The 19,718-nt window shown below is 49.5% G+C and overlaps 9 protein-coding genes across 9 annotated transcripts; 6 read left to right on the top strand and 3 right to left on the bottom strand.

The window, feature by feature from the left end:
• Positions 1–202: 202 nt before the first annotated feature.
• BJY04DRAFT_217468 (uncharacterized protein) lies at positions 203–1,435 on the top strand (the record flags this gene model as incomplete). Its single annotated transcript, XM_073716057.1, has 2 exons — positions 203–509; positions 564–1,435. The coding sequence occupies 2 exons, from the start codon at positions 203–205 to the stop codon at positions 1,433–1,435; spliced, it is 1,179 nt and encodes a 392-aa protein (XP_073571959.1).
• A 204-nt stretch (positions 1,436–1,639) lies between these two features.
• BJY04DRAFT_49524 (Zn(II)2Cys6 transcription factor) lies at positions 1,640–3,691 on the bottom strand. Its single transcript, XM_073720504.1, has 2 exons — positions 3,384–3,691; positions 1,640–3,332 (listed from the first exon to the last, which is right to left on the bottom strand). The coding sequence occupies exons 1-2, from the start codon at positions 3,431–3,433 to the stop codon at positions 1,748–1,750; spliced, it is 1,635 nt and encodes a 544-aa protein (XP_073571960.1). The 5' UTR covers positions 3,434–3,691; the 3' UTR covers positions 1,640–1,747.
• Positions 3,692–3,875: 184 nt separating this feature from the next.
• On the top strand, positions 3,876–5,952 carry BJY04DRAFT_227356 (uncharacterized protein; the record flags this gene model as incomplete). The annotated part of the gene is made up of 6 exons (XM_073718607.1): positions 3,876–4,125; positions 4,224–4,312; positions 4,416–4,696; positions 4,756–5,278; positions 5,331–5,385; positions 5,441–5,952. Exons 1-6 carry the CDS (start codon positions 3,957–3,959, stop codon positions 5,950–5,952), a joined length of 1,629 nt encoding a protein of 542 aa, XP_073571961.1. The 5' UTR covers positions 3,876–3,956.
• Positions 5,953–7,460: 1,508 nt separating this feature from the next.
• On the top strand, positions 7,461–7,903 carry BJY04DRAFT_187269 (uncharacterized protein). The gene has a single exon (XM_073711024.1). The coding sequence runs from the start codon at positions 7,602–7,604 to the stop codon at positions 7,833–7,835; it is 234 nt and encodes a 77-aa protein (XP_073571962.1). The 5' UTR covers positions 7,461–7,601; the 3' UTR covers positions 7,836–7,903.
• Positions 7,904–8,951: 1,048 nt separating this feature from the next.
• On the top strand, positions 8,952–11,105 carry BJY04DRAFT_217471 (cytochrome P450; the record flags this gene model as incomplete). The annotated part of the gene is made up of 4 exons (XM_073716058.1): positions 8,952–8,987; positions 9,451–9,571; positions 9,626–10,500; positions 10,548–11,105. 4 exons carry the CDS (start codon positions 8,952–8,954, stop codon positions 11,103–11,105), a joined length of 1,590 nt encoding a protein of 529 aa, XP_073571963.1.
• A 2,069-nt stretch (positions 11,106–13,174) lies between these two features.
• BJY04DRAFT_187271 (nucleoside deaminase) lies at positions 13,175–13,612 on the top strand (the record flags this gene model as incomplete). The annotated part of the gene is made up of 1 exon (XM_073711025.1): positions 13,175–13,612. A coding segment is annotated over exon 1 (352 nt), but the record flags the coding sequence as incomplete, so codon positions are not given.
• Positions 13,613–14,435: 823 nt separating this feature from the next.
• Positions 14,436–15,663, bottom strand: BJY04DRAFT_217473 (uncharacterized protein; the record flags this gene model as incomplete). The annotated part of the gene is made up of 4 exons (XM_073716059.1): positions 14,436–14,668; positions 14,758–15,296; positions 15,355–15,443; positions 15,508–15,663. 4 exons carry the CDS (start codon positions 15,661–15,663, stop codon positions 14,436–14,438), a joined length of 1,017 nt encoding a protein of 338 aa, XP_073571965.1.
• A 191-nt stretch (positions 15,664–15,854) lies between these two features.
• On the bottom strand, positions 15,855–17,830 carry BJY04DRAFT_227358 (Inosine/uridine-preferring nucleoside hydrolase domain-containing protein; the record flags this gene model as incomplete). The annotated part of the gene is made up of 4 exons (XM_073718608.1): positions 15,855–17,304; positions 17,355–17,410; positions 17,447–17,722; positions 17,791–17,830. 4 exons carry the CDS (start codon positions 17,828–17,830, stop codon positions 16,381–16,383), a joined length of 1,296 nt encoding a protein of 431 aa, XP_073571966.1. The 3' UTR covers positions 15,855–16,380.
• A 94-nt stretch (positions 17,831–17,924) lies between these two features.
• BJY04DRAFT_49551 (general substrate transporter) lies at positions 17,925–19,345 on the top strand. The gene is made up of 3 exons (XM_073720505.1): positions 17,925–18,317; positions 18,376–18,592; positions 18,655–19,345. The coding sequence occupies exons 1-3, from the start codon at positions 18,137–18,139 to the stop codon at positions 19,244–19,246; spliced, it is 990 nt and encodes a 329-aa protein (XP_073571967.1). The 5' UTR covers positions 17,925–18,136; the 3' UTR covers positions 19,247–19,345.
• The last annotated feature ends 373 nt before the right edge of the window (positions 19,346–19,718 follow it).

Below are 19,718 nucleotides of genomic sequence, written 5' to 3' on the forward strand. Positions count from 1 at the left end.
AAGTTGGCGATACGACCTATTAGAGGCAGCTGCAGTCAGTGGGTCCGCCATGTCAAAAATAAACTTACGCGACTTGGCCAATCAGCGCTCTGTTTCTCCATCTCCATACATCTGGACATTTCCGAGGGATTTACCTCTATAACCCCGAAACATCCCACGTTGAGAAATCATAAATTCATTCGCACGGAGGCTTTTCAACAAAATGATGTTCATACCGTACGACTTACCCAATGGCGACAGAAGAAGAACCCGTCGAGTAATTAACACCTTTGTGGCGGCGAAAGCCGTTCGGAGACGGCGGAGCATCAAGTCCCCAGGCTTCAACGCAGGTTTCATTACACATTGGTCAGAGGCAAGCCACGAGGAATCAATGAACGGATACGAGAGCCCACAAAATGCTGGCTGCGTGAGCATGAGCTCGATTTCACAAGCCGGTGGCAAGGTCGCCCGAATAGGCCATATCCAGCGCAACCTAGAAGAACCGCTTGGATCCTGGGCGCTGTCGTATTGTGAGTTGCCACATCTACGCTGTATAAGCTTTGCTAATGGATTATATTTTCTAGATTTCGACGTGATTTGTCAACATGATTCCCCGGTACTGGGCCACAGTCCTGCGAGGGCAGAAGCATATTCGTCGACGCTGTTTTCCTGGTCAGCGCAGTACGATTTGGTTTATTACGGGCTGGTTGCGTTCTCTCTATGTTGCTTGATACAGCACGACGCATCTGATGCGGTCCATAGAGCGACTCTGCATTATCGCAAAAGACTACTAGACCAAATTCACGAAAGGCTCTCGGCTCGCATTGTCGATGACGTGCTCATCTACGCCTTGTCCCTTCTGATCCCGATTGACGACTATCTTGAGAATAATGAGTATAGCAGAGCGCATGCTAAGGGGCTTCGTGCAATCATACAGGCAATAGGTGGCGAGGACTGTATCGGAGAGTCGGCACCGGCTATGCGTGAGGCCGTGATATTGTCGGCTCTTATGGCTCGCAGTCTCTTATTATCTCACGAGCCCGTCTCCTCTATTTGTTATTCACCCATTTCTGATTTGAAGCCGGACTTAACATCGCCTGAAAATGCACACCTGAATCACCCGCGGGGCTTCATGGACCTCATTCAGGCAAAATATGTGCCACCAAGCATGATCGCGGTCCTTGATTCCTTCTCCTCTTGGTGGCAAAGGTCCGACCACTGCCACGACAGTGCAATCCCAATGTGGCGCCCTTCAATGCCCACCTCACCGTATCCGAGATTGAAAATTGCGTATTCATCGGACTCTTCTGTCTTGCATGCGACAGCAGCGCCATGGCCCATCACCCGGCATCTAAAATGTACAGACAGACGGACAGGGGCGCAGGTCTGCTTCTTACTTTGGTTTACAAGGAACTTTGGAGAATACGAGGCGATCAATCACTGGCGAACTGTCTAATATGGCTCTTTTTTGTGATTTGTACTCCGCCGGATCCTGACCTTCCGCCACTGCGCTTGCAGAAGCAGATTTTTGAGACACTACTTCATCCCTTGAGTTCTTATCGCGGCCTTTGGCGCTGGAAGGATATCGAAGAGATACTGTGTCGCTTCTTCTACGACGAGAAACTGGCACGAAAATGGGAGGAAACTTGGAATAGGTATAGATAGCTCGCTTCAATCCAGGACAACGCTCAGCATTCGAGAAACACATAAGTGAATGGGAAAGAACAATCGAATCAAATAAAAGCAAGGCACCTTCGCAAACAAACCACTATGAAGCTGGAGAGGAAGTCGCAGCCCGAAACGCCCGAATACACGACCAGCTCGCCATCCCTTCCACTGGCCCAACCGCATCCAGCGGATCACACTCTTCCTCCTCACTCGACTCACGATCGAGCCGTTTCGTCCGAAGCAGCATCTTAAGCTTTTCCCGTCGGACATGCGTTAACTTCTCCAGCATGGCACCGGCCAAGACCTGCGTCCCGTTTACAAGGAACACCGACTCGGCAAATCCATCCTCGGAAGTACACTGTGCGAGTAGATCGAGCCGCAGCGCCTCTTCAGCCAACGAAGCCAGCCAATTCGAATCGAACGGTCCCTCGCGGTGCGGCCAAGACCTTAGTAACTCGATCGCCCGCCATCGGATGCCGTAGTCGACGCAGAGGATGGCAGCGAGATACAGCGGGGGGAGAACGCCTACTTCCACGGTGAAGGACGGTCGCTCGGGGAACTTTTGCATGATTTGTTCCGTCAGGGTGCACACCTTTTGGAGATCCGCGGTGTAGTGGGCTAGGGCGGCGTGGTTTTTGCCTAGTAGGCAGGACTGTAGACAGATGGGGAGGCTGACGAGGTGGAGGTTTATAATATCTGCGCCACGTTGTTCCTTCGCGTTGAGCGCTCTGTAGGTACTGGTGTAGAACGGCTTGAACGACTGTGCGAATTGGTTCATTTGCCACCAGACCTCGTGCTGCTGGGCTTGAAGAACAGGATAGTTGGCTGTAACTTGCTTCTCCGTCATACCCATGCACGGGGCGCTGAACTTATAAGAGATGCTTAGCAGGGCGTTGAAAGCGATGCGTGCTTCAGCAAGCGACGAAAAGGGCTCGGGGGTTGCTGGGGATGGCATGTGGTCGTTGACGCGGAGGATGGGAAAGGTGCGATCGTAGTGTGCGGCAAGAATATCTAGATGAGCAAACGCCGCAATGATGCACTCTTTATCTAGGGTCTGGCGTGGGGAAGGTACCACCCCAGAGGGGGTTGGGAGGTCTTTGAGGATCCGAAGGCCGCTGCGCAGATGAGCAAAAGCATTTTCATACAGGCCACGCAGGAGGTCTGCAAGCACAAATAGCAAACAACAGACCAGAATCACCTCACGAAGACGTGGATCTTGTGAAGTACGGCGTTGGTTCAAGAGCTTGATTGAACGTGCGAGTTGATCTTGTGCGAACTGATGCCAGGGGTTCTGTGACCTATTGGCAGGTGTTGCTAGTGGCATGCCATTTGCCTCGGAGTTGTGATGAATCGCGCTGAGGGCGACAATGGCATGATAGACCGGCGGTTCAGAGCGGCTCAGCTGGAGAACAAGCTTTTGCCAGAGTGTCGAGTCAAAGAACTCCAGTAGGGTGGGAACCGTGTGGAATTGGAAATACGAAATGCAGCGCCGCTCGTCAGAGGTCATTGGCCAGCCGTGTCCAACAACCAGCCCACTGGTGCTAAGATGCGGATTCGTGGTACGTTTCAGGTGTGTCTTTACTTTTGGAGGTAGTCTTTGGGCGTCATATCCATCGCACTGTCGGCCAGACAATGAGCAGTTGCGACATGCTACGGGAGTTTCGTCGCACTTGATGTGGCGTGCACTGTACACAGGTGAGCGGAAGTATGGCTAGACTTTTAGGGAGGAAACTGACCGGCATGTTCGACATCCGGTCCTGGATCGTTTCCGAGTAGCGGCTCTCATTCTCAAAGGTCTTCTTCTTGACGATAATGCAGGTGAGCTGAAGGCTGAAGTCAACTGTCAGCTCGCCAATGTTAACTAACTAACGGTAATAAGCGATTACTCATCGATACAGCCACAGTCCCACTGGACAGTGCCCTCTGATTGGCTCTCTCGACAAAGTCTCCAAGTATATCAAAACATCCTGGCTAATATTCTGCGGAAAACTAGCCTCATACCGTTGGGTTGGAGCAGCTAATCCTATCTGAATTGATGATTACCATATACTTCATATCACTTATCTATTAACTAACAGTAGCAGCACTTCCTGGTGTCTCGGGTGTAGTTGCGATGGACTATATATTTCTGATATTGATCATGATACACAATTGGTCAAGCATACGTCTCTTTTTTTTTTTTGATTACTATTAGTCCCTATCTCAACACTCGAATCGTGCCATTATACCAGGTATAAAATGTCGAAACCCATTCTTGGCTTCGGAATCTTCAGAAGGGACAGCTTTTTTACTTCACTGTTTCAAATAAGATGCCGGTATCTACTGTCAAGGCCGTAGATGGCGACTTCTGGCGGCCATCCCCCGAGTCGCTTGAATTAGCCCAAGTGCCTATCTTGTCCTCTACCCACACTAGAGCCAATCCCCACGACACCATCAAAGCCAATTATCAACAAGCCAAGGCCATTTGCCAGGCATACGGTAGGAGTCTCACACATAATATCAAGCCAGAAACCTAACATACATTTCCAGGATTAACTGTCGAAGATGTTGTCACCTTGTCCCCTCGATTCTGGAAGCTTCAGGCCGACCCGATCAGCATCCGCATGGGGGGCGCCATGATCCTGATTGGGTCCCAGTACAATCTTGTCGTTGGCACTATCGGCCCGTATGCAAAGCGACAACCCTATCTTATCCCATTGCTGCAACGTCTCATGGCGTTTGACGTCTCGTTAGTAGTCCTTTGTATTACAACGCTTCCAGACTAATAGCATCTGAACAGCGGAATCTACATGCTCACAGAGCTCGGTCATGGTCTTGACGCGAGGAACATTCAAACAGTTGCCACCATGCTCCCGAGCGGCGGATTCGATCTGCATACGCCCACACCGGATGCCGCAAAGTCCATGCCTGTAGCCACACCCATCAGCGGAATTGAAAAAATTGCCATCGTGTTCGCTCGGCTTCAAATTGACGGTACAGATCATGGAATTCGAGGATTTATCGTTCAACTCAATGACGGAAAGCACATGGCCCCTGGAATAACAGCCAAGTAAGAGGTCTCTCTCTCCTTTCACATAGAACCGGCCATTGACACCGTTTCTTTCACAGACTCCTTCCAAACCGTGCCGGATCCAGCTTCCTCGACCACGCCATAACCACCTTCAACCACGTCCAGCTCCCGAAAACCGCGCTCCTCGGTGAGGCCATCCACCCCGCAGGCACCGATCCCGAATACTTCTCGAACCTTATCTGGCGGTGCGCCATCGGCACTCTCTCCCTATCCATGTGCGCAATCCCAGGTCTCAAATCAAGCGCATGGATAGCCGGTCAGTATGCGTTGAAACGCAAGGTCGGAGGAACGGCAACACGAAAAGGGACACCGATCATTCAATTCCGCACGCAGCAGCTTTTAATTTTGCACACTATCGCGCAGGGCTCAGTGTTGACCGAGTATGCGGCGTGGTCCATTGGGCGATTTATGGATCCTAGGGTGGATAATAGGCTGAGACATGCGTATGCGATGTTGTTCAAGACTGTTGCAACGGCGGAGAGCCTCAATTCAGCGCGGATTCTCAGCCAGGAAGTTGGGTGGAGGGGCTTGTTTGAGGATAATATACTTACTCGCAATGAGGTATGTTGTCGTGATCTCTACAGTGGTAACATACTAAGATGTCGCCTTAAAGCTCGAGTCGAGGGGCAACAAGATCGCAGAGGGAGACATTACGGTTCTTTGCATTCGTATGTCACCTCCATATTCCTTCAGTTCATGATACTAACGAATATCTTCTACCAGGTCTCACATCCGATATTCTCCACGGTAAAATAATCATCCCACCACCCCTCGACCCAAAAGCTCTCCTATCCCAACACGAGGCGATCCTCCTTCGCGAAGCCGCCTCCCTCCTACAAAAATGCGGGAACGACTTCCGCAGTCCCGCCAGCAACCGATACATTCTCCCACTCTGCCAAACACTCGTCGAGGCGATCGGTCACCGAATGGCATATGAGGCTGCCCGAGCTGCCAACATTGACGCGGCTCTTCTCCGGTTATACGAGACTGGTGCTGTCAAGAGCGATCTTGCTACGTACGTGGAGCATAGCCTTGTAACCCGGAAGGAGGTGAATGTCGTTGAGGATCAGTGTGTTGAGGAGCTGTTACCAAGGTTGGAGGGGTTACTTCAGGATTTAGATGTTGGGGTTTATTGTAGAGCTCCAATGCTGTCGGAAGAGTGGTGGGAGGAATGGTTGGCGTCATTGGAGACCTTTAAAGGCGAGGGGATACCGGTTAACAAGGAGGGATTTTGATTAAGGTTGTCATGTTTCGATGTGTGAATAGGTTTTTGATGGAAGAGTTATGATTTGGCGAGTTTTTATCTTACCGCTCAGAAGATTCCTTTTAGCTGTAGCATTATTGACCACGCATCCGGGCTCTTCCAGCTGGCTTTCCAACAGGTAAACTAACTTACTTACCGTACGGCCAAGGTTGCCAAGGATCCAAGCGGCGGGCGGCTTCCTTGGCTAATTAAATTGATTTTTAAACCCCTGATTGAACTGAATGAGCCGAATTGACAGCAATCAATCTCATCGTGATGGGTCGAGCCGCCCTGGATAATCTCCCATTCGAGCCATTGTATATGATCTTGGGCTATTTGGGTGCTGACTGCAGCAGGGCCCTCTCTCCTGAACCCCCTGATAATTATTTAAACTACGACGGCCGCCAGGTATCTGATCAACCATCGTGGCACTCTCAGTCGCTCCAGCCACTGTTGACACTGTGTCTTGTTTCTCGGAAACTGCGCGACAAAGTTCAGCCACTGCTGTATCACAGGTTTACGCCGGGATATGGTGATTCGTGGCGCTCCGATTGCTACACCTGGAATAGTCGACTCACTTCCTTCATGCGAACAGTAGCCCTACGACAGGATCTAGCCACCTTGGTGAAGCGAATTTACATTCATCCGTACCTCTTGGAATCCTGCAACGCCGAGCAGGAGACGTGGGCTCGATACTACACTAAGCCCTCCGAATCCCGCGGTCGACAGACGAAGACTGATCAATCTTATCCACGTCTACGTCTGTCTATTGCGGAGCATGAGGCTCAGAATGCGCTCCAAGAAATTGGATTTGCATTGGAGCTTGAATCAATAAAACAACTCTCTCCACGAGATCTGGTCACTGTTTTAATTGCAGAGCTACCCAACCTAGAACATTGCAGCCTTCGCCTTGGACCATATTATCAAAAGGAAGAGATTGCTACCTCTGCAGGCCTCTGCAAGGCTGGGATTTTGCACCTCCCGCTCAAGACTCTCGACATCTCCTTACGACCTCTTCATGATAATCCAGGGAATGCATGTTGTAATTGGCTCTTTACATTTGAACAGTCTATAGGGGCTCTCTTATCTGTGTGTACACGTCTGGAAACACTCAATATCCATAGGGCAGAGTGTAGTTCGACTGAATATTGCTTCCCTCCACTCCCTTGCCTCACATCCATCCGTTTCACCCGTGGCAGGATGGGTGAGTTCGCGCTCGAGTCACTTCTGTCGTCATGCACGGGCCTACGCAAATTCCACTATGAAGCCGCTGAGTATCACTGGCCTTACAATATAAATGAAGATAAACAGTTCATGCTCTCAAATGCAGTGAAGTATCTCTCCCGCCACAGCAAAACACTTGAATACCTGCATCTCGACCTCCGACGGCATGACTACGACGTACGCGACGAATACCCCAAGTCCATCACTACTTTTCAGCATTTCACCTCTCTAAAGCACCTTCTGCTCAATCTGGAGCAGTTCCAATTGCGGCTCTGGGCAGAATATCCCCCACGAGCTAGAAAGGCAGATCCCCGTTTGACTCTTCTACCAAGTAACATCGAGTCACTGCATCTCCCCGGTCAACTCGGAGCAGAGCTTCCACGTCTCGAGAAAAGCCTGGTGGGGCTCGCAGACGCCATGGCGCGTGGCAAGTTTCCTAAGTTACGGGAAATTTTGTTGGATCAGCACAGTCGGCTTAACAACCATCTGCAAGTGCTAGCCTTGTTTGAAGCTGTGGGGGTTCACTTCGGATATAGTAGCCAGTGGGAGCTGGGCGAATCTATTTACGTGCAGATTAGGCAGCTAACCGAGCCGTGTCTCGAGCCTGAAACATGGTCATTGCCGGAGCCAGAGGACATTTCGGATCTGTGAGATGAATGGCTTGTTCACGGGTATCTAATGGACTCTGCATTATCGGATACCAAAGATCAAACACCAATCAGAAAAGATTTGAGAGTCCTTGTATCATGTTGGACGTTTCTGAATGTACTATTCAATCTAGCAGCAAAGACCTACGCAATCTTTCTTTCACAAGTCATTGGTTTTATATCAATTTATTTCCATGCATTCGTCGACTACACGAACATGTTATAACCCCAACATCGTAGCTCATCATTCTAACCTTTACTGATCTACCACTCTTTTCTTCTATCACATATTCATAAGTTGTCTCTTATGTGTTTCACGAGATGCAGCGAGTCAGCGCCACAGGAGTTCGAGTAACCCGGCCATGCACTCGTCATGGAAATCATTTCAGCTTCGTAATAGTGCAATAGGGTGAATGTACATCTATCATACTATACTGGCCTGAGGGTAAAGGTCCATTGCCAGATGGGGTATGTTCGCGAATGGATTCATCATCCAAAAAGTGTTTGACGATCGGTTTGACTTACAGCCCGAAGCAAGAAGGTACACAATCTACTTTATTTCGACAGGCACTCTTGGCGTCCTCTCACTTGCATCTCGTACGACTGGGCTGTCCATCACCCAGCGACTCATTTGTTAGCATGTTCCTCTTGCAACTCTGCTGCAGTGGACGTGAGCCGTGGCGTGCGAGGCCTCGGCATCAACGTGACCCTGCTGATCCGTACCCTGGACTACGGCCCCAATGGATGCGACATCAGTTGACCGCTGCATTGCTGCCTTGATATGAAAGGGAGCCTGCTCAGTGTTATCCTCTGCAAGTCTGAACCTTGTTTCTCCCATTGCATCTTGTGATCGTCACGGTTGTAACCTGTGGTACATATATGGAGGATACCTTGGGATTCAAAAGCCGGTCAAGAGCCATTGATGCACATGGAAGCGAAGATAGGCTTGTAATTAGCTCCAGCCCTTCGTGTTTACAAAGAAGTGGACGGTGTCTAAGACGAGATGTGGGAGCGATGTAATGGCGTAAAACCTGCCCTGCTAAGACTGGTACAGGCAGGAATCCGGGCAGATGGAATTTCTGGAGCGCGAGTGTTGAACAGGTCTCACAGTTACAGCATAATGACACCACCAAAACTCACCGCGGGACAGGGAAAGGTAAGCTGCAATCTCTGATTGCAAAATAGCGCCCTTACAGGCCGTAGGTCCACACTTCAGATAATCCCGTTTCTTAGCCAGCGTCCATTACTAGCTCCACAACGATGAGCAGGAAATCTCAAAAAGCTTTAGTGATTTGAAGTTGGCTCAGATCACAAGTTGAACATCTATTATATCAGATAACGAGAACAGCAAATCCGCCCGTTCCAAGATGATGTTCTTATTTATACTGCTGATATGCACCTATACATCCTTCCTAGGTTTCAGGTTTCTCCGGAACCTTGCGGTGGCTCGTAAGACAAAGCTCCCCTACTTTTGCATGCCCATCAAGCAAGAAGGTTTGATCTGGCAGTTCACCCATAAATGGCATCACCGGGTCATATCCCGGCTACCATTTGGTATTTCACAATGCGACTGGGTCCAACTGTAGCATTCAAACTGACGATTTGTGGCAAAACACGAGATACATGCAAAATACGGCGATGTCTTTCTCGTAGTCACACCAACTGGTTTAACCATTGAGGTTGCCGATGCTAGCCTTGCAATAGAATTACCTGATTGCGAAAAGCCATCCTGGCCATATCGTATGTCTCGCAGTCAGTGACAGGCTACAAGGAGGCTAACTGTTTGCCTGCTAGGGTTGCCCGATATCTGCGGTGCAAATGTTGTTTCGGTGGGTGATATTTTCCCGGGCTCATACTCCCTAGCTGAACAGTTCTACCAGGCAACGGGCGATATGTGGAGAAGACATCGTAAAGCCGTTTACCCCGGATTCAGCGACAAGACCTATAAACAGGCGTGGGTCCACAGTCTACGCTTCGCACAGCAGCTCCCACGGGAGGCAACAGATAAAGAAAATCCTGGAATACGGAGCATTGGTCCCAGGCTCGACTCTCTTGTTCTTCGTGTACTGCTGGCTGTAAGCTGCGGTGTATCCGTTGACGAGGGCCACGAAAGTGGCGATGGCACATCATCGAGAACCAGCAAAAGTCCCGGCCTTGTGGCCGACCTGACACAGCTCATGGACAACGCTGCGGTCTTCATTATTCCGAGACTTTGCTTGAAATATGGGCCTCGAACTTGGAGACGACTTCATGCCGCCCTGAAGAATACGAAAGAGTTTCTCAAGCGTACAATCGAAACGCAGAAGAAAGGCTTGAAAGAATCTCGCAAAGAACAGGTTTGCTCGCAAACACTTTTAAATACCTTCCTGGATCGATCCATGGGGCTTGAGAGTAAAGACGATTTGGCGAACGGTGATCAGGCAACCCTACGACCAGCCAGCGTCTCGGATGAGGAGGTAGTGGGGAACACATTTATCCTATTCTTCGCGGGGGTCGGCACATTGTCAGAGACACTGAAATTTTCTTTCGTTCTTCTTGCAATGCATCCAGAAATACAGGATTGGGTCATCGAAGACATAGCGCAGGCCCTCGCAGATCAACCAACCGACCCATCAGAGTGGAAGTTCGGCCTCGTCTTTCCGAGGCTGATTGCACCATTCTGTGTTATGGTATGTCCCCAGTCATACTTTCAGTATCCATCTAATATATTCCGAAGTTAGAGACTCTTCGCCAGTATCCGCCGACGATGTCTGTCACAAAGTGGACTGGTGACAAATCCAGAGCTATCAAGGTTGCGGACAAGTCGTACGTCCTCCCTACTCAGGCGACCGTGCAACTTTCCTTGAGCGCATTGCATTACCATCCGAAACATTGGGGCTCGAATCCCAAGGAGTTTCGACCTCAAAATTGGGACCCACGGTGCATCTGCCGTTGGGAGACTGGATCATCGGCACCCGAGGGCGATGGCGGATTGACGGACTTTGGCGCTTCAGATGCATCTCCTAAGGGGCCTCGAATTCCCGTCAAGGGCTCATTCTTACCCTTTAGCGAGAAAGCTCGCAGGTGTATCGGAAGAAGACTGGCAGAAGTTGAGTTTGTTGCGATCATGGCAGTGGTACTCCGAGACCACAGAGTCGAACTCGTGGTAGATGGGACCGAGTCCTGGGGGACTGTCAAAGCAGAGGTACAGGATTTGCTTGATCGTAGCCTGCTGGCACCGACAATCAAATGCGCAGCTTCCATCCCGATACGATTTATTAAGAGACAGGACTGATAACCTCATGTACTGATAATTCAATACTACATCGTTGAATAAAGCTGTCCATTGGCGTTTTGTGGTCAATCACAATCTTATATGTTCGATCGTTGCCTTTTCTTGACTAAGATTCGACGTTACATACTCCGCGAATTCATTATGTACCCAGCGTTTGCTGACAGCATTGTATTCTGTTTAGCAGGAAAGCAACCAGAAACCACCAATATCCTATCCGGAAACAGCGATAGACTTGCGCGGTGGCCTCGAATCACTGCCAAACGCAAGAATGTACGCGGGCGGGACCAACAACGCAAAGCTGGTCAATGTATAGGTGAGAGGCACCGTGATGAGCTTAATGTAAGAGACGCCATGAAGCCCAGAGACTCTAACAAGATCAGGCCAATACAGATGTTGAATAAACCCTTCGTGGAAATGATGATCTCCCTGCGAACCCAGTGGAGCTCCGTCTGATGACGGAAAATAGTTCTCAGATGCAAATCTAGCATAAGTCGCCAAGCATAATAAGACCTCCAAAAGCCCAGGTCGGCAGAACAAGGCGAGGAGCGGTGATAGCCTGGCGCAATCCCCAATGCGCGCAACTCGTTGCTAGCGATACGGAGGAAGATAGCAAAAGATAACGCAGTGTCTTACGGGATCTCATCAGAGAGAGGAACGTGGTCTATCCCAGTGTGAGCTATCTTTTGCTATTGGTAATGTGAATGAAAAGCCTACTTCAAAGGCGAGGTGACAGAACGGAATCAAAGTTGCCCACTGAAGTGGTATTAATGCCGTCAAAGCAAACCCAGCCCACCCGGTAATTGTGGCAAGAATTAGAGCGTGCGTCCAGGAGACTTCAGAAAGGCATAGAGCATTGCTGTATTGTTGCAGAGACCGGCGGCGTAGTCCTATACTGCCAGGTCTCTTAGGCCTCTAGGCCTTATCTATAACAAAGCCCACCAGCAGGTATACCGCGCAAGAAACCGCAGAAATAATAAGTAGGTCTTTCGTCTTTCCTGCCATAATTCTGCTTCTGGAAAGAAAGACACCAAATGAAATTATCGACGCCAGACACATCAGGCGAAGGCTGACGAAGTAATGAAAATGGTGAATCAGTGAGCGATTAAAAGTTCCCATCACGACGAAGGTATCAAGAACAACACCGAGTGCTAGCACAAACCAGACATCGGATGAGAGCCTGTCGGAAGATGATGGTGATTCAGTGGCTGTGGCAAACAAGTTTTCAGTTCCAGCACTCGACATATTCGTGAGACAGAAAAGCCAGAACAGAAAAGATAAAGGACCGCCGCCCAGCACAAGCAACCAAAATCTGACCATTTTCTCATTTTGAATGTCAAACGAGCTTAAGATGGTCTTGATTTCTGGCTTTTTCTGGGCAGTCTTAACGCTATTGTCCTTCTTTGCTGTACATCCAGCAATGTTAGTTCAGCTATGACAAACTTGTAAAAAGTGCAAAGTGCGTCAATGAAACAACTGGTACACATACCAAGAATGGTCTTTTCCCAATAAGCTCCCATATTTCCTGGGTTGTTGGATGTCTAGATAAATGGTCAGATGTCATGAGAGGGTTTTATTTTCCTGGCGTCCGTGTGGCCTTGAATAGATAGCTCTTATATCATAGCGTGCTGCAAGTTAAGTAGGCTGTTTATTCCTTCGTTGATAAATGCCAGCTACCTATACCTACTCGTGCGGTGTAAGATTCCCGGTGCCTTGCTTAACTCCTTGCTCGAGCTTCTTACCGTGGACTACTCCCTGCTGATTGTTACCATCTGACGATCGAGCTTTAGCCCTACCCCTTGCTGCAGAGAGAGTACACATCTTATTAACTTGTTTTATCTTCGTGTGTACTATGCTAGATCAATCGAGGCTGAGGACCAGGGCGACCCTTCAACATATTTTCAATGACAATCGGATTGCAGTAGAGACAGATGAGGTAACCAGCTTCCTACCTACTCCAATACGATTTGTCATGCGGGGTTTCGTAACTAGCTGACTTCAACCTTGCCCCGCAACTGTCAATCTCTATACCCACCTGCATCTGCACCTGTGGCTTTCACCAGAAGAAAACAAAGAGATAACCATGATATCACCAACAGACATAACCCACCTCCGCTCCTGCGTTCGCCTCGCCCGCGAAGCCCTCGATGCAGGCGACTCCCCCTTCGGCTCGATCCTCGTCTCAGGAGACGGCGTAATCCTCAAAGAAGACCGCAACCAAGTCGTAACCAAGGCCGACGTCACCTATCACCCGGAATTGATGCTTGTGCAATGGGCGCAAAGGAACTTGTCACCCGAAGAGCGCGCCGCCTCCACGGTCTATACCTCCGGCGAGCACTGTCCGATGTGCGCGACAGCGCATGCGTTTGCGGGGATGGGACGGATCGTCTACGCGAGCTCGACGGCTCAGCTTGTTGCTTGGAGGGTAGAGTTAGGAATCAAAGCCGGACCGGTTGCGCCACTGGCTATTACTCAGGTTGCACCGGGGTTGCTCGTTCAAGGGCCGGTGGCGGGGATTGATGAGGAAGTGAAGGAGCTGCATCGGTTGAAGCAGCAGCGGGTGGATACTTGAGGATGGCACAGCGGAATGGCTATAATATAAGTATAGTATAGGTAGCTCGGTTAAAGGTCGTCTGTTGCAGTACCCAGTTTGCTTCTACGCGGCTGATCCCCTCGCCTCTATATGCGTTGCCTCGACAGTGTAGTGTTAAAGCGCACGGCAGAAGTGAAAGATACTCGCTACGAGTGTAAAAACAAAAACATACAACAGCTGGGATTCGCATGTGGTCACCCACCATACTACTAACCAGCCGGCGAGTGGCTTAAGTACGGCTGAGCGGACGGGAAGCCCTGTTCTCCACTCCCTGTGGTCGTATGTACTAGTAGCTCATGTCTTTATGCTTATGTGCAAACTTGAGATATAGGATTATGGCTGTACGCATACTAGCGTAGCCCATGGTAGCGATATGAGTTGGTTGAGTTTCACGATTGTGGTTGGATTTTTTCCAACTCGTACAGTAATTAGGTACTTATCGGCTGAGACCTTCCTTGTATGTCTATAGGCTACTAGTGCGAAGGGTAAAGCATTCTTTCTATCAACTAAAAAACATTTGTTTCTGTAAATTCAGGAAGCGATATATATTTACGACTGAAAGGACGTCTCATGGCGCTTGAACACCCAGTACACACCAGGTATGTCTGCAGATATTATGTCTACCTCCATATTATCCCCGAACAGATATAGGATTTTTTTTTATTTTTTGATTTCACATGCGCTTGCGTAAATCAAAAATGAGAGAATATGGAAGAGTTCTCTGCTTGTAGTACGAAGGACTATACCGCAGCAGCGACCGAGGAGTCAGCGACACCAACGCGCTGTACCTTTTGAAGTAGTGCCTTGTAATGATCTAAATTGCTGGACTTGGAGACCCAGTTATTACCGGCGTCATATGACTGAGAGCTGTACATTCGTGCGTCGTAATACTCCCCTGCAGTCAATACAATTCCTCCAGGTTGCGGTGCGTACGTGCCATTAGCCTGTTTCTGTAGAACCTCCAAACGCGCATCTATATTCAAGCAATGGTCAGTTCAAACGTCGACAGTCCGCAATGGCATTTATAAAAAATGATCCTTTAGGCTTTCTAGAAAAACTTACCCTGATTAGCATTGACAAAGTATGCCATGGACCAGCGATCCTGATCGATCGGGAGGCTATCAAAAGAGACGCGATGAAGCGTCGATTTCAGGGCCTTTCCACTCCAGAGATGTAATGCGTCGCCGATATTAACAACAACACCACCGGGAATTAAGGGTGCTTCCCGCCACTGGCCTGAGGGTCCTTCCACCTCGAGCCCACCGGAACGGGGCCAAACGAAGGTCACGGAGCCCCAGTCAGTATGAGGGCGGATTCGAGTAATCTCAACGGACGGCTGCTTGTCGAACTTTGGGTAATGAAGCATGCGCAGGACATCAGGCGGGTTGCTCGTGGCACTGTGAGCCTGTGCAAAGTAGTTTGGCGACAGGCCGAACTCCTCCGCGAAGACCCAGAGAAGCTTCTGGGCTAGCTGGTGGCATTGGCTTTTGAAGTTCTCTATTTCTGCACGCTTGGAGTCATCCCAGTATGCATGCAATGAAGCGGTGTTTAGGAGTTCGCCTTTAATGCCACCGAAGACGCTTGATTCATGGGATCCATTTCTATAAACGGTATGTTAGCGACTCTGGTCCATGTATGTATTGCGGGTGTGTCTCGCACTCGGAGTACTTCTGGTCGTAGCCAATTTGCCGCTCATTGATGGGGCATTTCCGTTTATCTACCTCCGGGAGTTTACAAAATTCTTGATTCTACTCCCCGCGACAGGTTAGTTTCTCCACCGATGCATACAACTCACACAATAAGAGCACTCACCAATTGGTACATGCGATCTATTTGTTCTTGAGAAATTCCATACTCGGTTATGATCAGGAATCCCCAGTCCCGACAAGCTTGCGTGATCTCAGCAGATTTCTCCGTAAAGTCGTCCAGCGAGGACACATCAATGACAGGGAATGCTTCGGAGCTCATAATGAAAGTAGACGCTGTTTGCAGTCTTGTCACTGAATTGAACCCGTCTGGGGAACTTTAATGTCCCACTGCGTGTCTCCCCGCGTTGCAACTCCCCCGTCGCCGAGTCGGGCACGGCGGAGTTCTCGCCCGCGCAGGCGGAGATAGATTGCTTGACACGAATGATATGGTAAAGCGCAGCTTAGCTTTACTTTCATGTCCTCGTACGTACTTCCTTTTACTATCATCTCGGAGCCGGCCGGTACGATAGATCATCAAACTCGCATAGATGATGTGTGCCGCCCGCGACGTACGGTCAATAATCTATTCACACTGACCTAGCTCGAAATTGATATCACCTATATTCAACAACGGCAGAAAATATGAAGGCTTCAGATATCTTTTACAGACTGTATGTACAGTGCTTTGTATACCAGCCACGGGCTTGATGACAGCTGATCAATAAGAATATCAACCATAGCATGGGGAATGATCTCCATGCGACGGCTTTCGTTCGTTTTAATATTTGCACCTCTGCAAAACAATATTGCTGCATCATTAGGTCTTTGTTTTATTATACTACCTTCTGAGAATGCAGTGTGTGGTTGAGATTAAGAGAGTTCTTTCGTCAGGGCTGCAAGGATTCAATAGCGGACTTGAGACCGACAGTGTAAACGGACCCAAGCGTTCGATGAAGATGAGTCGATTAAAGGGAAACAACAAGGTTTGAACGCCTAGTTATGCTACACGAAATATCTGCTGGAGGATCCTGGAGTGATAAACTTCACCACCCGGACTGGTAGCAACTACATTGATCCTGTTCCCACGAATCGAGCTCAACCACCCCAAACTGTCCCCTGGAATTTCCGTCTCATTCACTCCGTCAGCATGGCGTTTGTTACGACGGTCCGGAACATGCATTCCGTGCGTCCACTGGCCGGCTGCTTCGATCCGGATGTCCTCTGGTGCATTCAATGCTAAACCCCAACCCGGATCGTGAGAAGAGAGCGCATACCAGACGGTCAGTCCGTCGTGAAGAGCCAGTTTGGCCGATGCATTATCACCGTACTGGAATTGGACCTTTTGGAATATAGCGCCTAGGAATGTGTCCACAAACACTGCCAAAGGGCTACCCATCTCCATCTGAGGCTTCACAGCTTCCACAAAACGTGCATAATCGACGTAATGGTTAAGTGTGATGTCAAGCGGAAACAGCTTCAAACAAAGTCTCTTCGACAGACCTTCCGGATATGGGCCTAGAGGTATTTCGGGGCCTTGTTGAACCGGCATAGTGGAAGATGGATCCAACGAAGTTAAAGCAAAGACACGAGCACAGGCTACGGCGTCATTCCAAGTATTCGCTTCCGCGACCGGGTTGATATTTCCCGGCACATCGATTGCTCCTCCCATGACGAGGAGCTCTTTCATGCGCAAAAAGGCCTCGGGATCCTCAGCGGCGGCCAGGGCAATGTTCGTCATTGGTCCAACAGAACAGACAGTCACGGTCCCTGCGGGCTCGTTGCGCAGAATTCGAAGCATTTCCTTATGGGCCGGGAGGCGGGAGGGCGTGAAATAATTGAAATAAGTTGGTGTATGTCCAGGGCGTGGCGCGGTATAGTCAAACAATGAACGCCACTCATCAGATGGCGTGAGGTTGGGATGCTTTCAACTTTGTCAGCGTCAAGGCTACATGAATATTGAGAGCTACTCACCGTGGCGTGGAAGTTGCCCACCCCATCCGGACCATCTAATCTCTTGTCAGCCCATCCTGCCGCCCTGTTGATCTGGTCAGGAGACGACTTACGAAAGCCGTCTGTCTTCAGGATCTCAGGCTCCCCAAGTGCACCTGGAGCTCCGACTGCAACAACGGGTTTATAGGTGCGCAGGGACTCAAAGCCGATCTCGTCTCCCCGACTTGCTCGCCATTGCATCTCGAGCTCCGCAATGTGAAACATTGTCATTATATTCTTCAATCCCTTGTCAACATTGACATTGCCCCAGACTACAGATAGTAGAAGCACTTCGATGTCTGCCGCCGACGCAGTCATCGCTAACAGGATACCGATCATGTCATCGCCGCCTTGAGTATCGTGAGCGATAAATACCTTGTGCTAAGAAAAAGAAAAAAAAAACCAGTGATCTACTCACCAACATCAGTGTCGAAGATAATTCGGTTTCTGGGGGCCATGGCCATGAGTGCGCGCGACAATCTCGGTAAACACGGTGGTTAGGTTCAAGTCTCCTTGGTGTATCTTCAATGGCGGTAGTCTTGAATAGACGGAGAAAAAAGGAGGATCACATTCTTTCCCTTCCCTCCTCAGTAGCGTTTATCTGAGCGGCGGAGTTTTGGTGAGCGGCGGAGTTGGAGTCACCGAGGTGGAGATTGCCTGCTCTGATCGGTGTAGATGATAAGGTCATAAATACGGTCATCATAATACCCTATATAGCACTATTGTACTATCCATGTTGAGCAATTGACCAAACAGTCTCCAGTATGGTTAGCGACGAAAGACTATCGAACATCGTCCAGCGCGACCGAACCAGATGGTACCGGAAGCCCAATCTCCGATGGCTTTACTTCATTCTGATTCCTTACTGTGCTGGTGCCGAATGTACCCTTGGCTTTGAGAGCGGGATGATGAACAACCTGCAGGCAGTGGATTCATGGTTGGTGTGTGAGTGATGACGCCCTACATAAAAAGGACTTGAGACAAGTATCTGACGGGGAGGCAGACTTTGATCATCCAGCAAACGCAACTCTGGGCCTGATGACTGCCATTCAATCACTCGGTATGGTCGTCTCGGTACCATTCAATCCGTATCTGAGTACCTGGTTGGGACGACGATGGACGATCGCGGTTGGTTCCTTCATCATGTGGCTGGGTGCTGGACTGCAAGGGGGCGCCATCAACTCCAGCATGTTTCTAGCGGGGCGCTTTTTCCTCGGCTTGTAAGCTTTCTTCGCTGCTTTTCCAGCCTGACAGCTACCTAACCACGACCTTGAACGTATAGCGGGGCCACTTTTACCTGTACTGAGGCTGCTGCATTGATCGGCGAGCTCAGTTACGCCAAAGAACGCGCGATCCTGACCTCCATTTTCAACGCCATGTACTCGGTCGGCACAATCCTTGCGGCTGGAGTCACCATGGCGACCTTTGCAATGGCATCAACCTGGGGCTGGCGGATCCCGAGCCTCTTACAAATTGTCTTTAGCGCATTGCAGGTCATTTTGATGCCATTTTGTCCAGAGTCCCCAAGATGGCTTATTTCCAAGGATCGAGGGGAAGAAGCTTATGCGAGTTTGCGAAAATACCACAACGAAGGCGAAGACGGCGAAGAATACGTGAACCTCGAGTATGCCCAGATCCAAGCCTCGCTGTCTCTTGAAAAGGAGCTCGCTTCGTCCTTTCTTTGGGGCGACATCTTTCGCAGCAAGGCCATGTTCCAGCGTTTTCTCATCGCCGGGTGCGTTGGGTTCTTTGGCCAGGTGAGTGGTAACGGATTGATCACTTACTACTTTGCTCAAATCCTGGGCCTGGTGGGCATAAAGGACAACCGCACGATCCAAATTATTATCTTTATTGTAGCGTTATCGCTGAGTTAGTGGGTGGTTCTAAGAGCGTCACCGTTTCAATCGTACTCAGAGCTTCAGGAATTGTAAATAGTGCTACTGTTTGGTTTGAGCATTAAATATATATCCTGCCCCTTTAAATAGATCAAGAGACCAACTCCCATCAAACCTGGAAACCATAGATTAAACCCCAAGAAAAGCTCGCTCTGCTGGCAGGGGGTTTTGCTACGCTTCTACAAAATTGTTTAACAGCTAGGATCTGTATGTGATCACCTACTATACTACTAGCTAGCTAGTACGTGGCTTAAGTATAGGTAAGCAGACAGGAACCCCTGTTCTTCACCCCCTGTAGTTGTGTGTATTTGTTTTACTAACGTTCACACTAATATACAACCGTACCAGTCAATCTAAACCCCTCTGTCCCTTGCTAGATGGGATGCGAGCAGTGTCAATATCTTGAAGCAGGAGTCTCATACGTATGAATGACATGATATATAAACTTGTG

Source organism: Aspergillus karnatakaensis, assembly GCF_047715665.1.
Source record: "Aspergillus karnatakaensis strain CBS 102800 unplaced genomic scaffold BJY04scaffold_20, whole genome shotgun sequence".
NCBI lineage: Eukaryota > Fungi > Ascomycota > Eurotiomycetes > Eurotiales > Aspergillaceae > Aspergillus > Aspergillus karnatakaensis.

Coding starts and splice junctions, on each gene's coding strand:
- BJY04DRAFT_49524 (XM_073720504.1), bottom strand. CDS start 3,433: ATGAGAGCCGCTACTCGGAAACGATCCAGGACCGGATGTCGAACATGC. Junction 3,333..3,383: donor ACCGGATGTCGAACATGCCG/GTCAGTTTCCTC, acceptor ACCTGTGTACAG/TGCACGCCACATCAAGTGCG.
- BJY04DRAFT_187269 (XM_073711024.1), top strand. CDS start 7,602: ATGGCGCGTGGCAAGTTTCCTAAGTTACGGGAAATTTTGTTGGATCAG.
- BJY04DRAFT_49551 (XM_073720505.1), top strand. CDS start 18,137: ATGGTTAGCGACGAAAGACTATCGAACATCGTCCAGCGCGACCGAACC. Junction 18,318..18,375: donor AGTGGATTCATGGTTGGTGT/GTGAGTGATGAC, acceptor ACGGGGAGGCAG/ACTTTGATCATCCAGCAAAC. Junction 18,593..18,654: donor GGGCGCTTTTTCCTCGGCTT/GTAAGCTTTCTT, acceptor TTGAACGTATAG/CGGGGCCACTTTTACCTGTA.